This window comes from Pundamilia nyererei, unplaced genomic scaffold, assembly GCF_000239375.1.
Source record: "Pundamilia nyererei isolate P.nyererei 1_Seehausen unplaced genomic scaffold, PunNye1.0 scaffold00176, whole genome shotgun sequence".
NCBI classification, from domain to species: domain Eukaryota; kingdom Metazoa; phylum Chordata; class Actinopteri; order Cichliformes; family Cichlidae; genus Pundamilia; species Pundamilia nyererei.
In genome coordinates this window covers 1,015,878-1,042,327 of record NW_005187577.1, presented here as the reverse complement: position 1 = coordinate 1,042,327, position 26,450 = coordinate 1,015,878, and the positions used below count along the sequence as shown (strand labels likewise).

Here is a 26,450-nt window from a genome sequence, read left to right as displayed (position 1 = left end):
CTTATAAACATTTAAAAGATTAAAAAAATGATTTGAAGAAGCATGGGAAGTAATAGGCTATCTTGAAATAGGTATGAAGGTGCATCAAAGTTGATTAATGTTGCTGTATGAGCTGTCATGGGTGTTAGTAGCTTTCAAAATATTTTTTGTCAGATGTCTTCACTGACAGCCAAAAGCTGTAATTAGAGCGTGGTGCAGGGTGAATACTGTGGGTGTCTTGGAGCGATTTTTTTCTTACTAGCCACATGCCAGTAAGAAAACATAAGTATGAGCTTGGTATACAGTATTACCTCAGACTCTTCCAAATGAGAAATGTGGTTCGGAAATGTTCTTCAGTCCTTGCTGTTGCGGCCGGTTCTGGGTGTGCTGTGTAGGAAGGCACAAACTCTTTGCCAACAAAGTTGTGACTCTGTGGAAATTGTGAAACAGAATGCAGCAATTGGCAAATGTTTTAAACCCTATTTGTAACTGAGAGAGTGCAGAGAAAACACAACAAATGTTTTTTTGCTGCCAAAACAGTCCTGACCTATTGAGACATGGACTCCACCAGAACGTGTGCTGTTTTATCTGACTGATGGTAGCGACAGGTCCTGTAAGTCCTGTAAGCTGAGAGGGCCCTCATGGATCGTTCGTCCAACACATCCCACAGATGCTTGATTGGAGTGAGATCGGAGGAATCTGGAGGCCATGTCAGCACCTCAAACTCATAGTTATGCTCCTCCTCATTCCTGAACCAGTCTGCTACTTTGTGGCAGGGTGCATTATCCTGCTGAAAGTGGCCACAGCCATCAGGGAGTACCGTTTCTATGAAATGATGTACAGCAGCGGTCCCCAACCTTTTTTGCGGAACGGACCAGTTTAATGTCCGACAATATTTTCACGGACCGGCCTTTGAGGTGTCGCAGATAAATACAGCAAAATAAAATGATACGGCCGAGACAAAAACTGTGGTATTCTGTAAGTATCATAATAAGTTTTAACATTAATGGTGCCTCTAGATATGCATGCTGTTAGAGTGAAGCCATAACAGGTGCTGGCTTTTTATGCTAAAAACGATTTAGGTTGGAGAGTCCAGCGTCCATGATTTTTCCAGTTGAATTTCAGATTGTGACTAGTCAGCCCACAGAGCAGTTTGGTCCTCACCTCAGTTCACTCTCCACATGTCTAAATGTAGCGCCCAGCACCCAAAGTAATTGTAAAGGATGTAACTGCAAACAAAAGAGCTGAGAAACAAAGTCACACATAAGAAAACACAAAGATGTAACCTTTCTAATACTGTTTGTGTTTGTGCACCAGTGTGTGTGCGCACATGCAGTGTGAGTGCATGTTAGTCTCTGGGGATGTGAAGGCAGAAGCCTAATATTAAACAGGGCTGAATTTGCAGACACAGTGTGGGTGGAAACCCAAATAGTCATGCTCTGCACCTTTACCACAGACATGAATATCACAACCACCAGCGTACCATTACATCCTATGTTTCCACCTTAATACAATTCACACTTCATTTATTCTTTCATATTCCTTCATTAGGAAAGCACTGAGACTGCTTTTTTCTTTCTTTTTTACCTTAATCTTTTATTTTTTCTGGTCTGTGCGACGTGAAAGCTGCACTGGTGGACTGTTAGTTCATGTCAGTTTAGCAGCTTGCACACGTGCAGTGAGGATGGAAGATCAGACTGACAGGTCAAGGTCAAGGTCAAGGTAACTTTATTTATACCCAAAGGCAAGGTAAATTTGCTTTACAGAAAAATGACAGCATTTGGCATCCCTTTAAAAACATACATGGGCATGAGTTTCTTTAATGCCATTTGCAGTGACAGCCATTCATCCATTTATTTGCTCTTTTGAAGTGTGGAAAGAGCAGAGTCCTGCAAAGTTCACAGAACTCTTTGCACTGGTGGAGCCCATCGTGGTACAGTGTTCTTCCAGGAACTGTTCTGGACCCTGATGGACAATAAAACAGATTAATCTCAAACCCATGGCCGGTCTCACATCATCACGTGTCAAAGTGCAACTGCACATGATAAATTAGAGTCACAGCCACAGACAATTATCAGTCTTATTTTGTTCTGCAGTATGAGGCTGAAAATCCTGAATCATAAACCCACACACCAATTAGCAATAATAGTGTTTCAAGACAGTGCCATACAACTTTATCAGAGCAAAAACATTTTATCCCTAAACAGGAAGCTGCCGGGAAATAACATGACTTAAAGACTAACTAACTAACTCAAAATACTGGGTCAAAATGACCCAGAACTGTTATTCGTCTGCCCTGGTTATAGAATACATTCAGAAAACTGTGCAAAAAAATTGTACCTATTGTACCCTCCTGTTTTCAAAACGTTAACTCGATGATTGCATGCATGCAATGCTTTTAGAGGACACCTGTGAATTATATACAGACACTGTGCTAGTCTAGAACAGTGCAGTGACCCACTTACTTCATCTGAAGTCTTAGTGGGTCATTTTGGTCTGTTGGTCATCACCGAGGCTAATGTTCTTCATCTCGTACTGCTTACGTTAGCCTGTAAATTTGGTCTTCAGTTGACCTTTACTTTGACCATCACACAGAATCACAACGACTATGGAGCGATGTATTACTTAAAACTGAATTAACAGTATGTGACACCAGTAAAAACATTGACCTTTTATTTCATCACACCCCCATGCTAGACCAAGATGCCTAATTTATTAGATGGCTAGATGGGAGCGAGGGGTAAAATAAGAAGAGGGAAGTATGAGATGTTGATTGAAAACTTGCCTTTAAAAAGATCAAGAGCAAAAGAAAAATCCTACTCAAGGCATCAAATCAACGACGTTGATGAATTGAGCTCCGTCGATAAGCCTTTGTTCCCTGCCCTCATCACTTTCACCTACACTTTTATGACGAGACAGATACATGCACTTAAATGTCACTTGCAAGTGTTTGTCTCCTGCTCAGTTTAACATTTTGCTGCGATTATGAGCCAAAGCGCTCCTTGTCGCTGCTGTCACTCTTGGTCACCCGTCATCTTTGTGACAGCGCATTTGTGCTGAACTGCAGGGGGGGATGTGAGTGACGTAAAAAAGACAGCCGGAGCATAAGAAGGGCCCATCGTGCCAAATTAAGAAGCAGCACAGATTTCAGGGTGTGGGCTGCAGATGACAGTTGGATGGTGCCGAGTGCAGAGGCAGCAGGACAGCGAGGTGGTTCAAGGTTCAAAGGAGGGCTGGAAGGCCGAGTCCAGTAACTGCTGTCGCTCACGTGGCGTGCGTCGAGCTCTTGCTCGCCCTACCTCTCCCCCTTCCCTCACTCTTTCTCACCCTGCCCCTCCATTTCTTCTCATGCCAGTCTGCAGCCACCCCCACATTGTGTCCCTCTCCACTTCCTCTCACAGCTCTCTTGATTCTTTCGTCTTCCACCCTCCCTCTTCTTAGTCCACCTCCGCACTCCATCACCCTTTTTAGGTCCCTGCTCGCCTCTGCCCTTCTCCGCCCCGCCTCCCTCTATTTTGCCTCTGGTCTCTCTCTGCTTGTTTTTCTCTTCAGCCCCCTCTTTCTTTTCTTTGCGTTGTGGCTGTGCAGCCTCGTTCCTTCTTTGTTTGACTTTTTCCCTTTCGCCCCCCCCCTCCCCCATATACTGTGGGGGGTCTTTGTCTGTCTGATGCCTCACAAACACATTTCCATTTTCTTTCTAACATCCAACCATCCAATCCATGCCTTCACTTAGTAATCGATGCAATCTATGCTGCTCATATACATTGTATGGTTGTATGCTAACTGTATATTGTGTAGTTATACACAGGACATGGTAATGTGACCAGCATTGTTATTTCTGACAATTTCTTCTAGTGATTTATTTACAGAGCAGCTTAGAAAAAGGTGACATCTTTGCATTGTGTCTAAAGTCAAAACTCTCCTCCTCACTAGGGTCTCAAATAGATTCTGTCCCAATTAGCCACATGCTAAAAAGCATATTTTTATAAATTAGAGGATGTTTGCTTAATTTAGGTGGTCATACACACGTGTTCACTAGTCTGCTTTCACACACATATGCACACTGGATATATATGATTATGGTTCTGAAGCACAGCACAAAGCCAAGTGTTTGTAGGCAGCATAGTGAAAGTCAGTAAGCCAACCTCAGCCAATGAGTTTGTTCTTCTTGTTACACTGTACTGCCATAACTGCCATAGCTGCAGCTATAACAGCTGTAGCTCCTCAGGGAAGGCTCTCACAAGGTTAAGGAATGCGTTCATGGGAATTTTTGACCATTCTCCCAGAATCACATTGGTGAGGTCAGACACTGGTATTGGATGAGAAAGCCTCGCTCTCAGTCTCCCCTCTAAATGATCCCAAAGGTGTAAGTCACTCATCCATGTCTTTACGGACCTTGCTTTGTGCACTGGTGTACAGTCATGTTGGAACAGGAAGAGGCCATCCCCAAACTGTTCCCACAAAGTTGAGAGAATAAAGTTATTCAAAATGTCTTGGTATGCTTCTTTTCACTGAAACTCTGAGCCCAGCTCCTAATAATAATAATAATAATGGATTGGATTTATATAGCGCTTTTCAAGGCACCCAAAGCGCTTTACAATGCCACTATTCATTCACTCTCACATTCATACACTGGTGGAGGCAGCTACGGTTGTAGCCACAGCTGCCCTGGGGCAGACTGACAGAAGCGAGGCTGCCATATCGCGCCATCGGCCCCTCTGGCCAACACCAGTAGGCGGCAGGGTAAAGTGTCTTGCCCAAGGACACAACGACCAGGACAAAGAGCCCGGGGATCGAAAAACAAGCACACCATATAATCCCCCTCCATCAAACTGTACACTTGGCACAATGCAGTCAGACAAGTACCGTTCTCCTGGCAACTGCCAAACCTGGACTAGGCCTAGACCTTCCAATTAGTAGATTGCTTGTATCTACTAATTCGGTCCTTGGCTGCTCTACTCCGCTAAGGCTGTACAGTATGTTTCATAAGAAACCAATTGTGTCAAGGCAGCACAGGCTACTAGTGTGCTAATATATGGTAAAGCTTACCAAAGTAAGTTACACTGTGCTGCTTTATGCAGGTGGTGTTGGTTTATATAAATTGAAGGGACCAGGGTTTGCAGGTACATTAGACATATGCAAACACATGTTCCCACGCTGCTGCTGAGATGACTTCACAGGTCCAAATCTTTAATCTTCCGTCTTTGATGATGTGCTGCTCAGAACGTCAGTGTGTGAAGCTTAATGGCTGATGATGTTCTCTCAGGTGTTGACAGCTAGTGAGAATAGGCTGCCTCTAAACAGCTGCTTCAAAGACAGGTATAACTCACTTTGTCATCCCCCTCCCCAGGTAAAGGAGATCTAATTGGCTCAGACTCCCTGACGAAGGAACAAGTGATCAAAACCAACGCTAATGTCAAGGCCCTGACTTACTGTGACCTGCAGTATATCAGCCTCAAGGGTCTCCGAGAGGTTCTCCGACTTTACCCTGAGTATGCCCAGAAGTTCATCAGCGAGATACAACATGACCTGACTTACAATCTACGAGAGGGCCACGGGGCTGATGTGAGTACCTGTAGTAGATTCATGATGGACTTACTGTTTATGTGCGTTTGTCAGTGAACTTGTGAATGTTTTTGTTAGTCTACTGCACATTTTAAAATAAGTACACTTGAGCTGAATTACACAGCTGCAAATACTGACCAGAAATGATCTATAAAAGACCCACAATCTAATAGCACATACTTCTTTGTGTAAAGATCTAAGATTATATATGGATATCTATGAAAATTAAAATAATTATACTTTTGACCTAATTTATGATCTTGTAACACCTTCACTGATAGTTTTACTAGTAACTTACTAGTTTTAAGTCTTGTTCAATGCATCATATAGTTCATTTAGTAAATTATGAAACAGGATATTCTTTACACCTTGTGACCTTTCAATCTACAAGCTGTTACAAGTCATTCTCAGTCCGATTTATTATGGACTGTATATAAGATAAATGTTTACATCCATCAGTGGTGGCTGTAGCTCAGGAGGTAGAGCCGGTCATCTACTAATCGGAAGGTTGGTAGTTTGATCCGTGGCTCCTCTAGTCTGCATGCCATAGTAGGCCAAGATACTGACGTGTTTATCGCATCAGGTGAGCAGGTGTACATATAAGGTATACATGAGCATTCTACCACCACTACTTTAAAATACCCAGATGTGTGCACACACACTCTGACAACCCCAGCCATGAAAGGCATTTTCCCTGCTTCCATCAACACACACACTGTGTTTGGCTGGTGCTGCAGCAGCAGCGGATGGAGGGAAAAAAGTGTAGGGACAAAAATAGCTTAGTGTTGCTGTTTGAAGTTGTCCTGTTACTAAAAATAGAGCAGGAGGGGAGCATGGGCTCTCCCTGACTGGCTGTCCCCCCACAGCTGCTGCTAAGATTGGATCCTGCTTAATATAAATAGCTCTGCCAGCTGAGTAAAAGAAAGGGAGGAGGAGGAGAAGAAAGAAAGATGAAGGGGGGGGTTTGGTTAGCTTGTTTTCTCTTCTGCTCTTACTCTCTGCTACTCTACTGCAGTGCAGTTTGCTTCTCCAGGGATCAACACACTTACTGCAGAGTGTGAACATGTTGGTGTGTGACTAGAGGATGTATTATTCTAGATGCACAATCTGCTGTGCATATCTTAGTTCTGGTTACAGATGTCCATCCTGGTTATTAGTGTGGAAAAAAAAATTCTGGTATTTGCAGCCCAGGAGGGGAATTTGCATAGGTATCCAAGACAAGACTGGTGAAAAATGGAAGATAAAGCCTGCAGACATTCAGCAGCCTCTTCCTCACTTAAGTAGTATTTCAATCTACAAACTTATATGATGAATGACGGTGTTCAAGAATCAAAGACGTGCTGGGGGGGATGAAGAAAGGGTTTATGAAGCAAGAAAGATGAGAAAGAGTCTCCATTGCATAAATGATAGTTCACTGCTGATTCACTGGTTGCAGACTAACTGTCATGACCCCCCAGAGCCTTGGGCGAAAAAATGCAATGTGCATGACCAGCCAGAGCACAGCACGCACAGAACTGTGCTGCTGAAAAGACATATTGGAACAAGTTTTTAACTCTATGGCCATTCTCACAGGGGACCAACTTGCTCATCCTTGCCCTTGAGAGCACATATGAGTTACTATACATGCATCAGCTTCCATGCTTCCAAATCTCTGCCCCCAGCCCCGAACCAGCCGCACACATGATGCAAACTCCCCCACACTCTCGCACACAGTTGAGCAAGAGGATGGCGGCACGCGGCAAGCGCACACTTATCACGCCCCCGCATCGCAGAGCAGCTCCTTGGTGTGCTCTGGAGCTGGGAGCTAAGAATAGAACAGGAAAGCTAAAAATAAATTACAGTGGCACGGGTATGGAAGGGGGGAGCTGGCTGAGTGGAGGGCACTGGGGACAGAGGAGGGAAAAAAGGGAGGATGCTGAGCAGGCAGGGAAGGAGGGGAGAGTGCAGAGGGGAAAGGGAAAGCACAGGGGTGTTGGCTCAAATACATTCATAACTCACTGCACCAGGCGTTGTGTGCTAGAGCATGGGTGATGTCATTATTTTGAAGCCTGTACAGGTGAAACTGCTGGTTTAATAAACTAGCAGCGCTGCTACGCTCATTCTGACCTTGAGTGAAGAGCCACTGTTTGACACAAGTAACTGAAATTTGTATATTTTTACAAAATTATTGATTTTTTGGGGTGGCTAGAGTAAACATGCTTCTGGGAGCTAGAGCTCTCCTACAAGTCAGTCCTACTTATCTCACAAACTACCACAACACACTCTCAGTTGTTTGTGTAGCCTGTGATTCAATACATTTTGAACTAGTCTTTTTGTTTTTTCCACTTAAATTTCATTCCCTTGAATTTCTCCAGCCCTGCACCAACGCTGATCACAGCCTAAATTGTTCACTTCATAAGCAGGGACAAGGCTGATGGGAAACTGGGGAGGCTTGGGACTGTAACTGTCAGAGGAGTGTGTGTGTGTGTGTGTGTGTGTGTGTGTGTGTGTGGGAAAAGTGAGACGCAGCGATCTGTATTAAATGTAGCATGACAGACTCCTTTTTGGAGTCTGGCAAAGACAAAGAGACAAACAGATTCTCAAAAACAAAAATGAGAAATAATTGGCATTCAGCCGTTCACCATAAGCCTCTGCACAGCTCTTTCAGATTGTTCCCTCACATGTCTGCATCTGACACAATCACTCAAGGGTGACTGTGGCACACAGTGTGAAGTCCTCATTAAAAGCTGCTTGTGATGTCAGCAATCAAGAATTTAAACCCATCTCAATACTACTAAAGCGAGAACCTTAAAAGCAAATCTGAAATATGCCTTCTGTGCACCTTTATTTGGAATAAAAAGAAAGCCACCCATACATCAAATGGTGAATGGCCTGGTTCGTATAATAGTGCCGTTCTATAATATGTGTCATTCACACAAGCCCTTTTTCTACTTAAGAGCTTTCTTTTTATTTAACATTCACACTTCAACGGATGCATTAGAGTGCAAATCTAGGTTCTCTACCTTGACCAAGGTTACTGTGGCATGCAGACTCGGCCAGCCAGGAATCAAACCAACCACCTTCCAATAAGTAAATCACCTCCTGAGCTACAGCCACCTCTGAGTGAGACAGACTATCAAGCAAAAAGCCAGAAAAAAACATAACCATTATATACATTATAAATGATCAATTGATTTGCATGTCATTGAATGAAATAAATATATGATGCCCAAACAAAACATGACTTAGTACTTGATGAGAAACCTTTGTTAGCAAGCACAGCAGTCAGACGTTTCTTGTAGTTGGGATTTTGGCACGCTTTACAGAAGCTCCTGGCTGCTGACTGTTCCTGACGGCCTTTACATCATTAACAAGCTCCTCCTGTGTAGCTTTGGGCTGATCCACCACCTTCCTCGTGTTCATCATCATGAGGCAAGATCTTACATAGATCTCCAGATTGAGGGCGATTGATGGTCATTTTATATTTCTTCCATGTCCGAATAATCATACCAAAGGTGTCACCTTAGTTCTTTGAAGGTTCTTTGGTCTTGCCCATGGTGGTTTAGAAGTTGGAATGGAAGAAAAAGATTGTTTGAACAGGTGTGCTTTATACACATAACGAGTCGAGATCAGGTGTGAGTATCTGTAGTTGACTGATGGAGTGTAATCTGTATGCCAAATAGGCACACAGCCAATCTGTGTGAGCCAGCCATCAAATACAACTCCGTTAATAACGTTTATGTAATGTTGTTCACATTAAACATGCGCAAAGTTTCATATATATTGAGGGCAGTGTGTGTACAGGTAAACATGATGTAAGGAGGTGACATGGCTCTCAAAGAATCTTGAATTAAAAGAGAAGGTTATCCTGCTCAGAACAGCCAATCAACAGTCAAAATGGAAATTAGCCAGTGCCGCACTGATACAGCCGAGGTTCCCAACCGTTTTTTGAAAACTGTAATCTTATGAAGCGTTGTGTATCCAGGATCCAGAAAGTGACCACTGAATTTAAACTTACAGCTATAAAAATAACAAACTAACCACCAGAATCTGATCAGAGACGCTGGTCAAGTTGGTGATTTGCTTCGAGAGTCGCTTCTTAAAAGCACACATCTTCTCACTGAGCATAAAGCTCGGGCTTCAGGCTACTCTGGATTTGAATTATGGTAATAAGCGCAGATATCCCTGATGTTGGGTACACATAGACCTGTCTGTGAGCCCAACAGCCCCGCCCACCTTCTTTTAAAAACATTTTCTTTCTTTTTTGTGAAGAAATCAAAGGAAGGTGGCTTAAAAATGGAGGAAAGGCTTGTTGCAGACAGGAGGAACTGAGAGGCTGCACAAGAGGCCATGTATAAGAAATCAGGGTTAGCTTGAACTGTGAATGCAAAGCTATTCCAGATTAAAGTTTAAGAGTGTGTGTACAGGTCGCAACGTATACTAGAGGAATAAATAGCAGGCATCTAATAAGACCTGCAGAGCACGTCCTGCATTCAGTTACCTCTGGAAGAGAAGGAGCTCAAAAGTCTTCAAAAGAAAGAATATGCTGCTAATCAAACAATACCCTGAATGTTAAAAACATATTTACAGATTTACAGAACTTGTGTTTGCCTGCCATCCACTGGTTCAAGCTTGTAACTGCCTTTACAATCATTGTAAAGACAGTTACTAATGCTATGGTGATAAAAGAAATCCAGCAGGTGTGCGGGCTGATCCCGCTCATCCCATTTTAGTATCCAAGCTCCTCTTCTCTTTCTTTCAGGTGGATTGGGAGAGCAACGGTGGCTTGGTGAAGAAGCTGCCGTCCATCCGCGAGGATGAGGAGGGTGATGAGGAGCAGAGCTCCGTGTCCCGAGCTCCTCGCTCCCCGCTGCATCTCAGCAGGGGCCTCAGCTCGCCCCTGCGCTCCCCTCTCCTGCCGCCTCGGCCTTTCCGTGCTCCCTCCGACCACTCGCGCCCTTCCACCCTGCAGATACCAGTTGTGAGCTTGAGTGGTGCACCACCTGAACTCAGCCCCAGGTAAAACACACAGACACATAGTGTGAAACTGAAGATTGATTCAAAACATCATAGTCAGAGAAGAGCAATTGAGGAAAGTGCCGCAGTATAGGTGTCTGGCTGCCATGGCAACCACTAGATTACAGTGCTGGTGAATCACATGGGGCTCGGCTACTGTTGGAAGGCATGTAGGTTCTCACACACTGCAATGCACTAATGTGCATGCGTGCAGAGCAAACATGCCTATGTGTGTGCAGAGATGTCTCACGACCTCACTGTGTGCAGTGTTGTGTGATGCAAAGCTGCTGATGAAGGACTTTTTCCATGTTTGTGTTAAAAGATCCAAACAGTACTAACGGAGCTTTCAGCCCTTTTAGCTTCACCTGATTACATTCCTCTTACATGCTCTCTCTCATGTGTAATCTCTGCACAGATTTGTGGACGGCATTGAAACAGAGAACAATTCCACCACAACACAGAAGTTTGAGTTCAGCCCCAGCCTGTCACCTGCCCCTCCGCCCTCACCGTACGCAGGTAGCGCACCTACAGCCGCACACATTGGAGTACTTTTTCAGAACAGTACATTTTATCCGGAGGCCTAATCCTTCTGCATGTGTGTTGCCCGTAGGGATCCGTGAGCACTCTGAGATCAAGCAGAGTGTGTCTAAACTGACTGAGGAGGTGAGTGCTGACTTGACACTGATGATAATTGCATGTGTTCACTTCTGCCCCGGGGGTCTAATGTTTTCCTCAGCAGCAGAGGTTTGATTTTTCTGTTAGTCAGCTGGATGTTTCGCAAACGACACGAACAGGTCGTGCCTGGAAAAACATACAAATAAAATCCTGACGTTACGAATGCTGGCCCAAAGTGTCTAATGATATTTTAAAAATTATATTTAAAAGAGTTAGTAGTTTATTTCATTACTACCTGTAATTTATTGCAGATTACTTGTATTTGTTTAATTGTTTACTAAATGTTTGAGGTGTGAAATAAACCTCAATGGAGCAAAATATGGGTGTGTGTGGTTGGAGGATGTGTTTGTGCGTGCATGTGCGCGTGGAGGTGGGGGGTGAACATTTTTCTTGTAAAACAAAGGGGGGCCCAGCAGAAAAAGGTTTGGGAACCACTGCTCTGTGTGATAAATCACCAGATTAACAATTTTCTGCAGAATTCATCTTTTACCTTATTTGTAACAGTGTTGCATTTTGCAGTTATAATATGTTCTTTATAGATTTTTATACACTAATTTATCACAAAGAAGGTCTGGCTGTGTTGAACTTCATACATAGTATACTTCTCTGGGCTCTTACAATGCTGAGTTTTTTGTTTCATAACTTCAACTATGATAACAAACTCTCGCTCACTGGCAGGTTAGTCTCTCTCTAAAGTTTCCCCTCTTGCTCCACCTGAACCATTCATGAAGTTAGTTAGACATTTGTTTGCTTTGTTTTGTACTTAAAATGCACAATTTTTATTATCCAGTTGTTAAATATAAGGACAAGACAGAGACCATGATTACATCACAGATTTATTATCAGCTCAGAATAAAATCTCCATCTTTGTAACTCTTTGACTGTGTTGACAGGAATGCATTTGTCAGACTGTCAGCCAGCTTCTCTGGAACGTTTACTGTATGTTACTATAGCAGCCACCATTTAAATCAAACAAGCGTCACACACATAACACACTGATCATGTGGTCCACCTGCACTGAATCATTTGGCGTGTTGTAATCAGTCCCTGATGGAAAAATGTCAGTCTCTAAAACAGACTCTAAAACTGAACTAAATGTATGATAAAGGGACTTTTAAAATGTAACCTGCATGGTGAATGTTATGTAGTACCTAATTATGTTTTATGCAAACAAGGATTCAAGGATTGTTTGATATTTTTCAACCATGGTGCTGAATTGTCATACCGAATTTGCATGAACTGTTCTTCTGGTTTTCCAGCGTTAATACGATCTCTCTCTTCACCTCACAGATGAACGGTCTGTCTAAACAAGTTTCCAAGCTCAGTCAGGAGCTGCAGGAAATGACACGCCTGCTCAAGCCCCTCCTCCAAATGGCACCACAGCCAGTGCTGATGACCATGATGCCAAATTTAACATCACCTCCCAGTAGTGCCAGCCAGCTGTCATCAAGCCCTTGCCCCGGGGCGCCACCCCCTTCCACAGTTTTTTCCCACCAGAGACCTGACACTCATTCCCTGTTAGATAGCAGAGACACAGAGAGTTCAGATTTGCCAGGATGCCTTCTCCCAACTCCTCACTCACCAAAAAGGCCTAATTCAACTCCTTCAGCATTAGCAGAGACCCCGCCCAAGCCCCCAGGGGCCAATAGCCAAGGGTCTGCTGACTCCAACCATCAGTCGCCAGAGGAAGGATTTCCAGAGGGGCGCGTGGACTCCCGAAGACTCCGTGCCTCCTCCAGTAACGGGATATTTTTCCCCTCGCTGCAGGACCAACCTCCTCTGGCCTCTCGCACCCCTTCACCTTCACTCTCCTTCTCCATGTCTCTCTCTTCCTCATCATCTTTTTCCCCATGCCAAGGACCTCACCTCTCCCGACCTGGCAGTTGTGCCAGCAGAGGCCCGCTCATCCCACCTGCCTCTCAGGACACTCACCCTCCCCTGTCCTCTCACTTTTCAGCTCCACCATCGCTCACATCCTCCCCTGGAAGTCATCGGCTGAGGCCTTCCCCTTCCGTGCCAGTCGTGTCCCCTAACACCTCTGTCCATCCCTCCAGTCTTTCTCTGCCCTTGTCTTTGGAAGCTGCAAACGCAAGGAGAAGAGATAACCAGACTCCATCTTGGTGCAACTCACAGCGACACTACCGAGGGGCAAGACCCGTTTCTCACCCCCAGGAGCTGGAGATGCAGGAGCGGGGACGACACCTGGAAGAGGAGAAGTCCTCCTCAGAGCACATCAGTTTCATTGATGAAGAGGAGCCAGCATTATGAACGGCCTGTGCAAAAGATGTCATTCAAGTAGCAGGAAAGATGTAGGACAAGAGTTTAAAGAGGTCAGAGCAAGTGCAAGGTAAAGACAACAAACACAGGGAACAGAAAGCTGGTCCATTTCACACAGAAAGACATTTGTCAGGCAGGAGATGCCAGACGGACAGACAGGTAAACACAAAATACAGTGTGAAGGAATGCTTTCCTCTACAGATCAACCACAGAATTACAATAGCACAAACAGTCTTATAGCATCAATGATCCAGTAGCATGAGTCAAACACTGCAGAGCCAGAGCACATCTATTTATCTCTCCACCCTGATGAAGCTCTATCGCTTTTTAATCCTAGTAAGTCTCCTCTTCAAAGGGCAGGCACAAACACATGCATCTCGGCAGGAAACGCGTCTTTACCCAAACTAGATAATCCAAGCCAACTGCACTGGGACTAAGAATGTAAGCCCTTCAGTGGTCTCAGTCACCTCACCTGGAAGGTTCCTGTGCTTCATCAATGGGATTATTTTTTGGGGGAATGCAGTTATCTGCCCCTGGACTGGTTAAAAAAATACAGCTTTTTATCGAATAACCTCAGACTAAATGGTTCTACAAAGTGTTTTTTACAATGTTTCTTATTGCCCCCTTTCACACACACACACACACACACACACTAATGACAGCAGAACTGTCATTAGTGTGGCGCCCGCACTGCATTTGGGAACAACTTGGGGATTCAGTGTCTTCACCAAGAAAACCTGGTGATTTGTTTGCAGCCTGTTTTATCACCTAAGCCACAGGTGAGCCAAGAATTGATTACATGCCCATTACACACATTCACAAAGAAGATGTTGAGCTTGGTTTTAACTCAGGAATGCAAACTTGTCACATCCTGTAAAAAAAACTAAACAAAAAAACTGACATTCTGAATCCACAGACAGTATAAAAGATCGATGCAGCCACTGTGACCTTATCCCCAGGTTTGTGAAGTCCTGCTTTGAAGCCTTGAGATGAGTCGTCATCTCGGCTTTTGGGAACTGAACTTAACAAGCAAGTGGCAGTTCTGACTGTGAAACCACGTGCTCACTGACTTGTCAAGCTAGCCCAGGGAATCCTATTGACTCATAGAACAACCACAATTTCTAAAAAGTTCTTTATAGAATTATTACTTTTATACAATTTATATAAAAGTATTAATGTAGAGTCTTTACCTTACAATACAGAGGGCCTTGAGGTTCACAGAGTTCAAGCATGATTATCATTTTCTGACACTAGCACCAAAAGTCTGCGCAACCACAGCTATCGCCCCATGGTGGCCATTAGAAAGAATGCAGGTTTAGGTTTTCTTCTGCGTTAGCGTCATTTCTCATACCGTCCACGTCTGAATTCAGAATAGATCTATTGCGTGATTCGTGTAGATCCAAAGAAGGTGGTTGGTGTTTGCCTTCAAGGTTTTCTGCCAGAAAGATTGTACCTTACTCCAAACCCTTCGATCAGGAACTAACTGAATCAAAGAAGGATTCTGCAAGTCACATCCTTTTTCGTTCATAGAAAGATCCAGAGGATCTTTTTTTTTTCATATAATAATAATAGATTACTATGTAGTCAAAGTACTACTGTATACTGTGTCCATAAAGACTAAATACAAACCAGAATGTAAGTGTTAAAATTAACAACCTAACCACTGCTTGTTAACGCAAATATCTAGTCAACCAATCACATGGCAGCAACTCGATGCATTTAGACGTGCAGACCTGCTGAATTTCAGACTATTTCAGAAACTGTTGATCCACTGGGACTTCCCCACGTTTACAGAGAATGGCAAGAAAGAGACGACTGCGTGAAAAACTGTTCTCGATGCAAGAGTTCACAGAAGAATGGCCAGACTGCTTCAATCTGATAGAATCAATCTGCACAATACATGAAACCGTGAAGCAGGTGCAGAAGATTACTCCTGTCAGCCAAGAACAGGAAACTGATTCTATAATTCCCAAAAGCTCACCAAAATTGGATAGCAGAAGATTAAAAAAAGTTGCCTGGTCTCTTGTCTAACAGTAAAACTTGACAATGGCTGATTAATGTTTCTTCTGTTGGCTGCTGAAGAGAAGAGGTCTTCCAGAACACTTTAAGTATAGTTATTTAACTGAAATGGACCGATATTGCTGATGTAGCTAAATGCAACATTAACAGTTGCCTCTATATGGACAAAATGAAAATCAGTTCTATTAAAATCGCCCACAACACAAGGGATGCATGCACTGGAAAAATAGACTACTAGTTTGGATAAACATAATGTGGTTTAAGAGGGGTAACCATTCAAAAGATAGCTAGTTTAAGGGAGGGAGGGGGTCTAAAGCAGATTGTGTCAGACAATTATCAACTGAACTCCACCAGTATAAGATAAACCAGTCTCATTCTACATTATAAATCATCCTGTGCTACTCTAATAGAATCCAAGAACTTTATTACAGATACTATCTGGTTGCATTTCAGAATAAAATAAGCGGAGAGCTTTGCACTGCTGGTTAAGCAGATTGAGGCCGGTGTAGGAACTCTGAGAACTTTGAAAAGACAGATTCGTGGACAAAGGTGTAGGGAAAAGCTAACATCAAACATTCCCCGTGTCACTGCTCATCAGCATCATGATGCTGTTGACAAGCAGCCTATCAGCTCATATCTCAAGCAGGCTACTTTCATTCTAGGGTGTGGACATCCTTACATCAACTATAATCAACCTAATCTTAAAGTTAGCAGTCATAATGTTCATCTTTTGGGGAAGGGGCTGTCTTTCTGGGGAATTCTTGTCACATTGTTTCACTCTCGATCCACATTTTCTTTCCAGATCAAAAGAATTTGAGCACAGTTACGATCGGTCACTTTGGAAAAGTGTAGGCGAGTGTTTGGATTGTATGCCAAAGAGAGAAGACAGATTTGTGGACAAAGTGTAGGGAAAAGCTAATATCAAACACTACCCCTGTATCACTGTTCATCATTATGATGACTGTTGACAACCAGCCTATCAGATTGTATATCGAACTCCCACATCACCCCTGAGCTTTAGCCATTAGCCATTCGTGCCTTCTCCATACAGACATTGATTTCCCTAAAGTTCTTCACCTGTCGATTACAGGCAAACATCTGGATCGAAATTTACACAGAAAGCCATCATCTATGGGGAACACTTGCACCTTTATCTAAAACGTATTGTATTTATTTATTTAATACGGCTGTGTATGTATTTATTTTTGCTGAAAAAGCGGCGAGGAAATATTCTGCATGTCTGGACGATGTAACAAAAACAGACTGTGGAGGAAGGTTTGCTTTCTAAACGTCTGACTGGATCCTTTCCAGAGCGAGTGAGCGAAACCTTCCCCGAGTTCATATGTAGCACACACATTCTTCATCTCTTATTCCTCCAATGACTTCATGTTGGTACGTGAAAGCAGCCAAACCCTAAAACTGCAACATCCAGGCTGCATCAAGCTGGAGGTCTCAGGACTTTTTTTTTTTGGGCTTTGTGAGGTGCTTTAGGACCATGTTACTTGTATATATATGAACAGTCAGATTTCTGGCTTTTATTTTCTTTAATGGGAGCAAGGGAGGTGGTGACTAACTGGACTCTTTACACTTTCACAAAGATTTACTAAGCAAGAACTGGTGGCTGGGGAGGGTGCCTAAAAGGTTTTAATTCAATGCATGTCAAAACTTCTTTTCTTTTTTGCATGAGAAATGTGCCTGCTTTGAACTATCCAGAGCAGAGGGCTCATGGGAGTAGAAACCAGCCTGCCCAATTGAAGGCTGTTTGCTTACAAATGTATTTTATTAAAGACTGCTGTTACATTAAAAAAAACATTAACAAGGATTACATACTGTATAACAATAAAGAAGTGTTGTTTTGTAAGCTCTCCGTCTCTTGTGTTTCTCTTGGGAACTAATATTCACGTAACTGAGGTAAGTGGCTATTCTCTAAGAAGTAAACTGTAAATAATATTTTTTTAAGCCACTTTCCGAGTATATTGTGATTCAGTTGCCTCAAAAACCCGTCCATTTTTTTTCCTTTTTGATAAATTAAGTATTTATGTTTTATTAAACAAAATATTTATTCAAGTAAAGCCATCAAATATGGTTCTGTTATGATGTCAGCATTAAAATAAAATAAAAAAAACTAAAAAAACATGTGCCCCTTGGGCTGAAAGTGTCAGCAGCTGTAAGTGTAAAAGTGGGCTTCTCACTGAAAACCAACAGGGGCTCCATGCAGGACTCCAATCTTTGTGCCTCAGGTAATCATCCAGTTTTCATTTGAAGTGGCCCCATTTGTTTCTGACACCCACTGAACTAAGAACAAGAACACTTCTGGCCGTTCTCCTCACTGCATGCTTACATTTTGAGGTTGCTTGTGCTAAAAGCTTCCCAATTGCTCAAAATCCCTAAAAATAAATTTATGGTTCTTCTACTCTTTAACAACCCAAATTTGCCCACAGACTAATGGCTAATATGGCAAATAGCTTAAAGTATTATAATGTGTGGTAAAAGGCCACATCCAACTAGGCTTGTATTTATTATTTATGCTTTATTAGCCTTCATAACACCTGTGGCGTTGTCAGTGACCAGGTTAGGTTTTTCTTTTTGCTGCATGCTAAATCGGTACATTTTCAAATGAAGTATCACACACCTTGGAATTACAGTTATTCTGTTAAAAGCTTGAGTGTCTCAAACAGATGAAGGTTCAAACTGGCACCTTGTGTTTTCTTTGGCCTAGAATGCTACCAGTGCCTACATGTTTCAATTATTTTATGCAGAAAATGAAGCGTTGACTTGCTGTGTAGTGACTCCAGAGTTTAAACTTTGCAAATGTCAGTTCTTTGGATAACACAGTTAAGCCCAAACAGAACAGTGTTACTGGAAGGTTTAAAAGGTAAAACTGACAACCTTACAGGATGTGTTTTATACAAATTACATGGCAACTAATGGTAATTTTTATACACATACAAGTGCAAATATAAAACTACAAAGGAAACTTTACTAAACGATTGCATTTTTGTGTACTTGACAGCTGTGTGTACCACTGACTTGCGTTAATAGGTGTAACATATAATTGTAGGAATCAAATTAAATGAATCATTACCTGAACCGAGAAGAACAGAAAACTGATGGATTAGTGTTTTACACATTGAATAAAGCTCATAGAACATGCCTCATTAACCCATGTATATGTGCACTTTTCTATGCTTTTGCTACCAAAGTGCTTTCTATCAAACATTCATTTGGATTCATTGGAGAGCAACTCTGGTTTAGCATCTTGCCCAGTGATATTTGGCATGCAGAGTGGAGCGGCCAGTGATTGAACCACCTATGATCAGCAGACGCCCGGCTCTACAGACACCTCATCTGTGAGTTGACGAGTTTTGGAAGCAGCAAATACGGCAATTTCAAAGGATACTGTTCTTAAAGTTTGGAGTTTGCAAACCTAAGCTGTGCTGCCATGTTCTTCATGGAGTGAAGAGGCTTTCTCCTTTCCAAACCAGCCGTAGCTGTTCTTTTGGGTGGGGGTGGGGGGGTTGTATTTAATATGGATGTGGAGTCTGAGACCTTGGCTTGAATTTGCTGGGACATCCACTCCTGGGAAGACCTGCATCATTCTTTTTCACATGTGACTGCAAGTCTGCTGTCAGGTCAGCATCACATTCACACTCTGACATTACTGTGTGCAGCAGCAACAAGTCTGGAACACATTCTAATGGTTTATTTCAAATCCATGAAGCAACCCCTAACTAACAATGAATAAAAAAAATAAAATAAAATAAGAACAACAAAACCGGTGGGATTTTTAATACAGCAGACTCTCCAAGAAGAAATAAGACAACACAGGAACGCCTTCAGATCTGCATATATTCTCAAGGGTAACATTCATTCTATCAGAGCTTCAGTAAGGTTTGAAATGTCAGGACAAACGTTCTAGAAATATCCTGATCGGAGAAGAAATTACATAACAAAGGGGTGGAGAAACAATGCAGCACTTGATTCTGCTGTAGTGCATGTACTCATGCCTTAGTGTCAAATGATTCTTACTTTATTTCTTACATCTACTCTGTCCTCACTCGCCTCTCAAAAACACATCAAGGGAGAGAAAGCTGGAGGTTTGGGAATTTCATTTATCCCTCCTGACAAACACATGCAGGGGACTGCAGAGAGCAGCAGACATCGGTCTTTCTCGACAGGAGGTGTGAGGGATGGATACATTAATCCTCTTTTCCCAGGTGTTGGGTGTAATTAATAACCGCAGGTCTGTGTAAGCACTGCATTTCTCAGTGGGATCATGAGAAATGGTTACTGGAAATAAGGTTACTGGACAGAAGTGACAGGCTTCTCCGCGAGCAGCACCATCACAGTGACGACACCTGAAAGGAGAAATGCTCATTCCTGATTATCCTCCAGAGACCACGTTCAGCGTTCGACAGATATTTAGAGTGCAGTAGATTCCCCCGACTGTGCCAAAAATCATGGTTCAGAGGGATCGACTGAAAAACATGAGGGGAAAATAAAAATCCAAAAATATATATTTGTTTATATTTATATATATTTATATATTTACGAGGTATGTATCCACAAAGAAGAAAAGAAATTCCAAAATAGGCAGTCTGTGTTTTTCCAAGTGAGTCCTTACTTGCGATGCCTTAAGGAAACATTAATATTAATAGTAATTTTAGTCAAAAATTAAAAAAAATACAACTGGGAAACTTTGCTGTCCGTCAGCCGTGCTCTGAAACCATAATCTCCACTGTTGGGAGTCTGAAGGCTCCAGATTAGCGGTGACGTCAGGCAGCTGCACTCCAAAAACAGAAAGAAAACAAAGTCTGCAAATCTCAAAATCCAAATCCAAGGATTCACTTCAAGAGAAGAATAAAATAAAACCTATCAGGTGAAACTCCCCTAACCGTTGATTTCACAACAACTGCAGTCTCAGAGTCTCCGCCGTGGAGCTGGCGCCGAACTGTTGAGGCTGGGTTGAGGTGTTTGTACTGGAGAAGTGAAGAGAGGTCAGCCACAGGTCCAAAAAAAGGTGTCTTTGTGCAACAAAACAGGCCTCACCATTAAAGTGCCCCTATTAGCCTTTCTGGGGTTTGCTAAAACACCTTGTTTGTAGTCCAAACTTTTCCTTACGTTTCTGATCTATGTCACTGTGTAACATGTTTAAATAAATCCTGCCTAGCTGCTAGTGTGGGGCACTCTAACAAAGAAACACCCGCCCTCCACATGCTCCTTCGCCGTGGGACATTATTTTGTTGCTAGGGTTGCTGTGATAACTCTAAAATATCTCCAATACTAGCAAAGCACACGGCATCGTCCGTTTCTGGCTAAAACAAGAGCATTAATATGCTCACGATACCCGTCAGTTTTATCCTACCCTCTAAGGCAGTCGTGTCAAACTACGGGGACTTGAATCGGCCTGGCAAAGATGCCAATCTGTCCCGCTGGATGGCTTTGGAAAATATGGAGGAAGGCATGCATCTTTGGACTTTTAACTGTATTTTTTTTTAAAGTTTTACAGATTCTCCTGCTGATAAAGACCTCCCCCACAGCCATTTATACTGAACCAGAGTAGTTAAATAATAAATAAACAATTACATGACAGAGAAGTTCCTGTTTTTCACTGTCTACTGTAGAAATTTCAATTTAACTTTTTAAATTCATCAATTAACAAAAGCTTTGTTTTATAAATACAGGACAGTCTGTGAGGTGAGCTACCAGGACTTTTCTGTATTTTTACATATTTCTCATGTAGAACATGTGCTCTTTATCTTATCCTAACATATCTCAGGAAATGAACTGTGTGGCAGAAAGTGGGGTTTTATTTGTAAAATGAGTTTGATATAATTACATTAAATAGAGGAAAATTCCCAGCAACACTGCTCTAATGGACATATTCTATTGTTCTGTCTACTGTTGTAATTAACATTTATACAATTTCAAGAGAACAGCTGTGTTATGTTTGATGCTGTTGGCGTGTCTTTCTGAAGTGACCACTGCTAACGTGTTCTAAGTTGGCAGCTGTTAAAGGGCTATGCTGGCTGGGCACAAAAACGCTGCCTTGCTTCTGTTATAGCAGTGGACCGAGTGGAGCAGACTGGGCTCAGACGGCGAGAAGAGGCGCTGCAGGAGTGCACAATATGAATTTTTCTTTTTTAAAGTAATCCTATTAGTTAAAAACAGCATAATAGGGGCACTTTAACTGAAACAAATAACGAAGGAGCCAGGTGTCCTCCACACATTTGTTAGTCAGGCTGGCAGAAGGCGATGGCTGCCCACTGTAGTCATGCTAGGTACTGCTGCAATGCTGTCTTCGCTCTGAAAAGAGACACAGAATGAGTCCAGCAGGCTAAAGGAGTGTCTGATAGGATATTTTCTTTTTTGTGACGCACTGTTCTGGCCCACCTGTCACTGAGGTTGGGCTCAGAGGATTGTGTGAGTTTGTGCAGGATGTCCACAAAGCCCATCTCCCTCAGCTTGTCCTGACGCTCCTGAGAACCTGATGACACACAGTGAAGCAGAGAGGACAAATAACAATGTCTGCTGACATGTAAAATCCCACTGCAGCTGTGTGTTCATTAATATGAACACAGACACATGTTCCACAGCTGTATCTTAGCACCAAAGCCTCCAATCAGCTCCCTCCTCTGTCCCTGGTCAACTGCCTTGAAGACGTCAAGATCTGGATGTCAAATAATTCCCTCAAACTGAACTCTGGGGTGTAGTTCCCCAAGCCCCAGCTCCAGAAAGGGACTGATCTATTCCATGATGTGGATGGCTGCTCCTATTCACCATCTCCAGGAGTCTCCATCCTGGGTGAAACTAGAGAACATCACCAGACTCTGGCCATTATCTCAAATTCCCCAGCTGAGACCCCCCATTCATCACCTTCATCACCTCCTGCTTGGAGTGCTGCAATGGTGCCTTGGACAAGCTGCAGTATGCTCATAAAACAAAATTGACAAAGTTTCTACCGACACCAAGTCGTGACAACACCCCGCCTTTATTCACCTCTTGGCTTTGATAAAGTTCGGTATCTCCTATAAAATCCTGCTTCCCAGTGCTGATCAGACATTTCACCTCCTACACTCTGTCCTGGACTCTGTGTTTCCCAGATAACAGCCTGCTCTCCTTCCCTAACAACACAGCCTTCAGTGCTGGTACCCTGATTCTTTGAAATATGCTCCCTTCTGAGATCTGCCCACCTTTGGGCATTTTCAAATAGTAGGTGAAATGTCACAAGCCTTCAGGACAAAAGGCAAACTATAGAAGAGAAATCAGAGTTTAATTAATAATGATGAATGAGTAAAGAAGAAACACTCAGTGCAAAAATGATTCCCAGATTCATCCCATCTGGTCACACAGCATGTTAAGATTTAATGAAGAGAACAATAACTTCAGTTTTAGCTGAATTTAGAAGCAGGAAATTAGAAATCAGAGACATAAAGGGATGAAATTCATTCAGGCCGAACACATTTTCTCTCCAGCTTACAAGTTATCTCCTTTAAGGCTCAATGATTGTTGCTTTTTTTCACTATTATCAAGACAATTGACCTCTGTGGGAGCAGAGTTGGCACTGAAGACAATAAAAGTGAAGGAAGGACATCTTAAAACTCTGTTACAGCACTTTCAGAAGGCCATGTACTATAATTAGTATTAAATCCCCTGTATATTCCTATGGCTGACCTCTTTTTAAAACAAACAAACACAGAAAACAGTAAACTGTAGCTTCAAAAGTCTGAGTTACACTCTCCCTGAATGAGCATTTAAAAGCCTAAAATGTAAACAACCATTTGAGAGGTCGACTTTATTACCATGCTCCTTCCATCCTACACACACATCTTTCAGCGTTGTACTCGCCTGTGACGTGCCTTCATTCTGGTAAATGTTCTATAAACTAAAGCTGAACACTTAAGACCTCAGTTCTTACTACTTTAACGTGAGCTCAGCTTTCTTCATGTTCCTCGGCCCATGCCCTTTCTTTATTAGTCCATGTACCTGTGCGCTGCATTTCTTACCGTCCTCCTCATTCCAGATAAGGTTTGAGACGCAAAAGGTTGCAGCAAGCTGCAGTTTCACATTCGAATGCCCCTGTGGGAACAGCAGACATCAGAGAAGTTACAAGTCAAGAAAGACGGGACAATGACACAGATCAATCAGGCCGCGACCTCTAGTATGTGCTTAAACACTAACAGTGTGCACAGTACCATGTAGTATTTGATTTTCTGGAGCATGTCGTCATTGGTCATGATGAGGTCCTTGGCTGTGTTGCCATCGGCAATGTTGACTAGGATGCACAGCGTCTGACAGACAAAGTGTTACATCAGTGCTTTTATCTGAACAGTTTGTTCTGAGATTAAAAAATAAATAAAAGAAAGCAACAGGCAACACATTCACAAAACTGGCAACATTTGATCATCACACTGTGTTTGTGGACGGGGACGTCAATCTGTCCACTTAGAAGGCACAAACCGAGTCAAACTGATAACAAGAGCACTGGCCAGGCAACAACAAGACAACCCCCAAACCATGGACCCCTCTATAGCTCTGCCTTGATGCCTGCAGTACACTCAGCTTGTAGTTCCCTCAGTATTGCACATCCATACGTACTGTCACATGAAGGTTTACTGTACAGCACAGTGTCAACGATGTGGAAGAAATACCACGAGGAATCAATATGACCAAAATCTCATATTCGATATGACATTTCTCATCCCAATGATGATAGAAATCACAAAATAGTGCTTTTTCTGTAAACGCTGTGACTCTCAGGCAGCTCGACCTGGGCGTCATGTACCTGGAGTCGAGTGTTTTGATCGATGCATGAAACTTTATATTTGTAGATAAAAGTTGCAACAGCTGCCATTTTCTTTCTGAGTATTTATTACACGGCACGCTGCGGGGAAAAGCCTGTTCTAATGTTTTGAGCACCTGACGGCTCTTTTTTTGCTTCTCATCCTTAAACTCTCTCCTTACTCTTTCACGTGATTCGTTCGTAGGTGGTTGAGAGGTTTGTCGTGTTTGAGTCTGTGGTGGGGACCGGTTTGCAGCATAACTTGCATAGTACAGTGTTCTGGTCCGTGTCAGACTTTTCATAACCAAACCATGTCCATGCTACAGAGGGAGCCTCTCATTTAGGAATAAGGTCCTCGATTTTTGTTGACTGGTCCTTCTGTTTGGAGCTGCCTGGTTCGTCTTCACTGGCCATGCTGGTATTCTGTGTGTCTGCATCCACGTGGTGGCCATCCCAAAAAAATATATTGCTGTAAACAGTGGATTTTGCTCCACGACGAAATAAAAGATAGCTTATAATATGAAACCAGAGAAGTTTTAATTTCGTCATCCGATACATTTCGTCATATGGCACAGCCCTAACCCCCCACACACACACACGCACACACACACCTTCATCACCAGGAACCCAGGGCCCACTGCACCAGTACAAGGTTTATTTTATCCACTTACCAAATGCAGCTGGACGAAAACTCCCACCCACTCCATGACGTGCACCAGTGAACAACACCGGAAATCATCTCCTTGTATAACTCCTCCATCGAATGCACAGTGCAGTAGTTACACCCTTTTGCACTTGCTCTACAGCAAAGTTTTACAAATTAATGTTAATCATATCTATTTCACTTCTTATAATTGAGCTATTTGTAAATATTAGAGCCATTTCTTATATTTTGTAAACTTTGTAATATATTGTATTATTTAATTTAGTTCAGTCTGTTACTGTTATTTTCTTGGAGCAACTGTAACCACATATTTCAACCTCCTCCAACATGTCCTTTCTGAAGGCTCTCTTGTTGCCTGTCCAGTCCATCTGTTGTTACTTTCATCTGCATCAAAAGCAACTGTAATAGATTCACAGTGGTTTGTGCTCCCTAACTGGACAGATTGATATCGCTGAAGTTTAAGTGAGTGAGTGGCCTTGGAACCCTTACTAGATTGACAGGCAGCAGCAAATGCTTCTCCAAGATCACCGTTATCTTTTCTACTGGGCACTGTGTTAACACACCTGAACATTCCAGACCAGCAAACTGTCAAAACGTCTGCATTTATAGAGATGGTCAATTAAGTACATTTGTTTGCAGCACCTGGTTGCTGCTTTTCCCTGTATGATGGGAATGGTGCAATGTGTCCTGTTGTGCTGTTCATCCAGGATTGTACTTAATTTTATGACCTGTTTTAGACCAGATTATTGTTTATGTCCTGATACAAACACCACTGAATTTAATAGGACAAGACTGACCTCAGGCAGACAGCCTGTGATCACATAAGCAGAATGTTTAACTGCTCTGCCACACAGCAGCACGCTGAACTTAGAAAAAATAAATCATCTGTACGTGTGAAGCAGACGGGTGCTCACCTGCTCTTTGACCTCTATACTGTGCTCCGCTTCGAGGATGAGGGTAACTGCCTGCATGATCTGCTTCCCGTGGGAGCTCATGACCTGGTCAATGTGCTGACAAAATGAGAGTTGGGAGTAAAGGGGAAGCAAAGGAGAATCAGTCTGCATGTTGCACTTAAGACCTCTCGACAATTCATTCAAATTCAGCCCATACTGGATCGTTCATATGTAGTGATAACACAAGAAAGTGGGGAGCATTCAACGCTGACCCAGAGGTCAAGTACCACCTATGGCTACGTTCACACTGCAGGCGAAAGCGCATCAAATCCGACTTTTCTGACCCTGTGCGACCCATCTATCCCATCATGGTATGACAGTGTGAACAGCACAAATCCGTCCATCCATCCATCCATCCATCTTCATCCGCTTTATCCGAGACCAGGTCGCGGGGGCAGCAGCCTAAGCAAAGAGGCCCAGACCTCCCTCTCCCCAGCCACCTCCTCCAGCTTATCCGGGGAAATACCAAGGTGTCCCCAGGCCAGCCGAGAGATATAATCTCTCCAGCGTGTCCTGGGTCTGCCCCGGGGCCTCCTCCCGG

The 26,450-nt window shown here is 42.9% G+C and overlaps 2 protein-coding genes across 5 annotated transcripts in view; one reads left to right on the top strand and one right to left on the bottom strand.

Annotated features, from left to right (window-relative positions):
• Window positions 1-14,880, top strand: part of kcnh3 (potassium voltage-gated channel, subfamily H (eag-related), member 3) — a 77,359-nt gene extending 62,479 nt beyond the window's left edge. The window contains exons 11-15 of the mRNA XM_013914169.1: window positions 5,330-5,544; window positions 10,286-10,542; window positions 10,955-11,055; window positions 11,150-11,202; window positions 12,505-14,880. Coding sequence (XP_013769623.1) covers window positions 5,330-5,544; window positions 10,286-10,542; window positions 10,955-11,055; window positions 11,150-11,202; window positions 12,505-13,482 — 1,604 coding nt within the window. The 3' untranslated portion in view covers window positions 13,483-14,880. The remainder of the gene's footprint in view (window positions 1-5,329; window positions 5,545-10,285; window positions 10,543-10,954; window positions 11,056-11,149; window positions 11,203-12,504) is intronic.
• A 6,262-nt stretch (window positions 14,881-21,142) lies between these two features.
• armc8 (armadillo repeat containing 8) overlaps window positions 21,143-26,450 on the bottom strand; it is a 25,268-nt gene continuing 19,960 nt past the window's right edge. For all 4 annotated transcript variants that reach the window (XM_005746298.1, XM_005746301.1, XM_005746299.1 and 1 more), the window contains 5 exons: window positions 25,871-25,966; window positions 23,706-23,801; window positions 23,517-23,589; window positions 21,904-21,997; window positions 21,143-21,816 (listed from right to left, as the gene is read on the bottom strand). In XM_005746298.1, coding sequence (XP_005746355.1) covers window positions 21,783-21,816; window positions 21,904-21,997; window positions 23,517-23,589; window positions 23,706-23,801; window positions 25,871-25,966 — 393 coding nt within the window. In that variant the 3' untranslated portion in view covers window positions 21,143-21,782. The remainder of the gene's footprint in view (window positions 21,817-21,903; window positions 21,998-23,516; window positions 23,590-23,705; window positions 23,802-25,870; window positions 25,967-26,450) is intronic.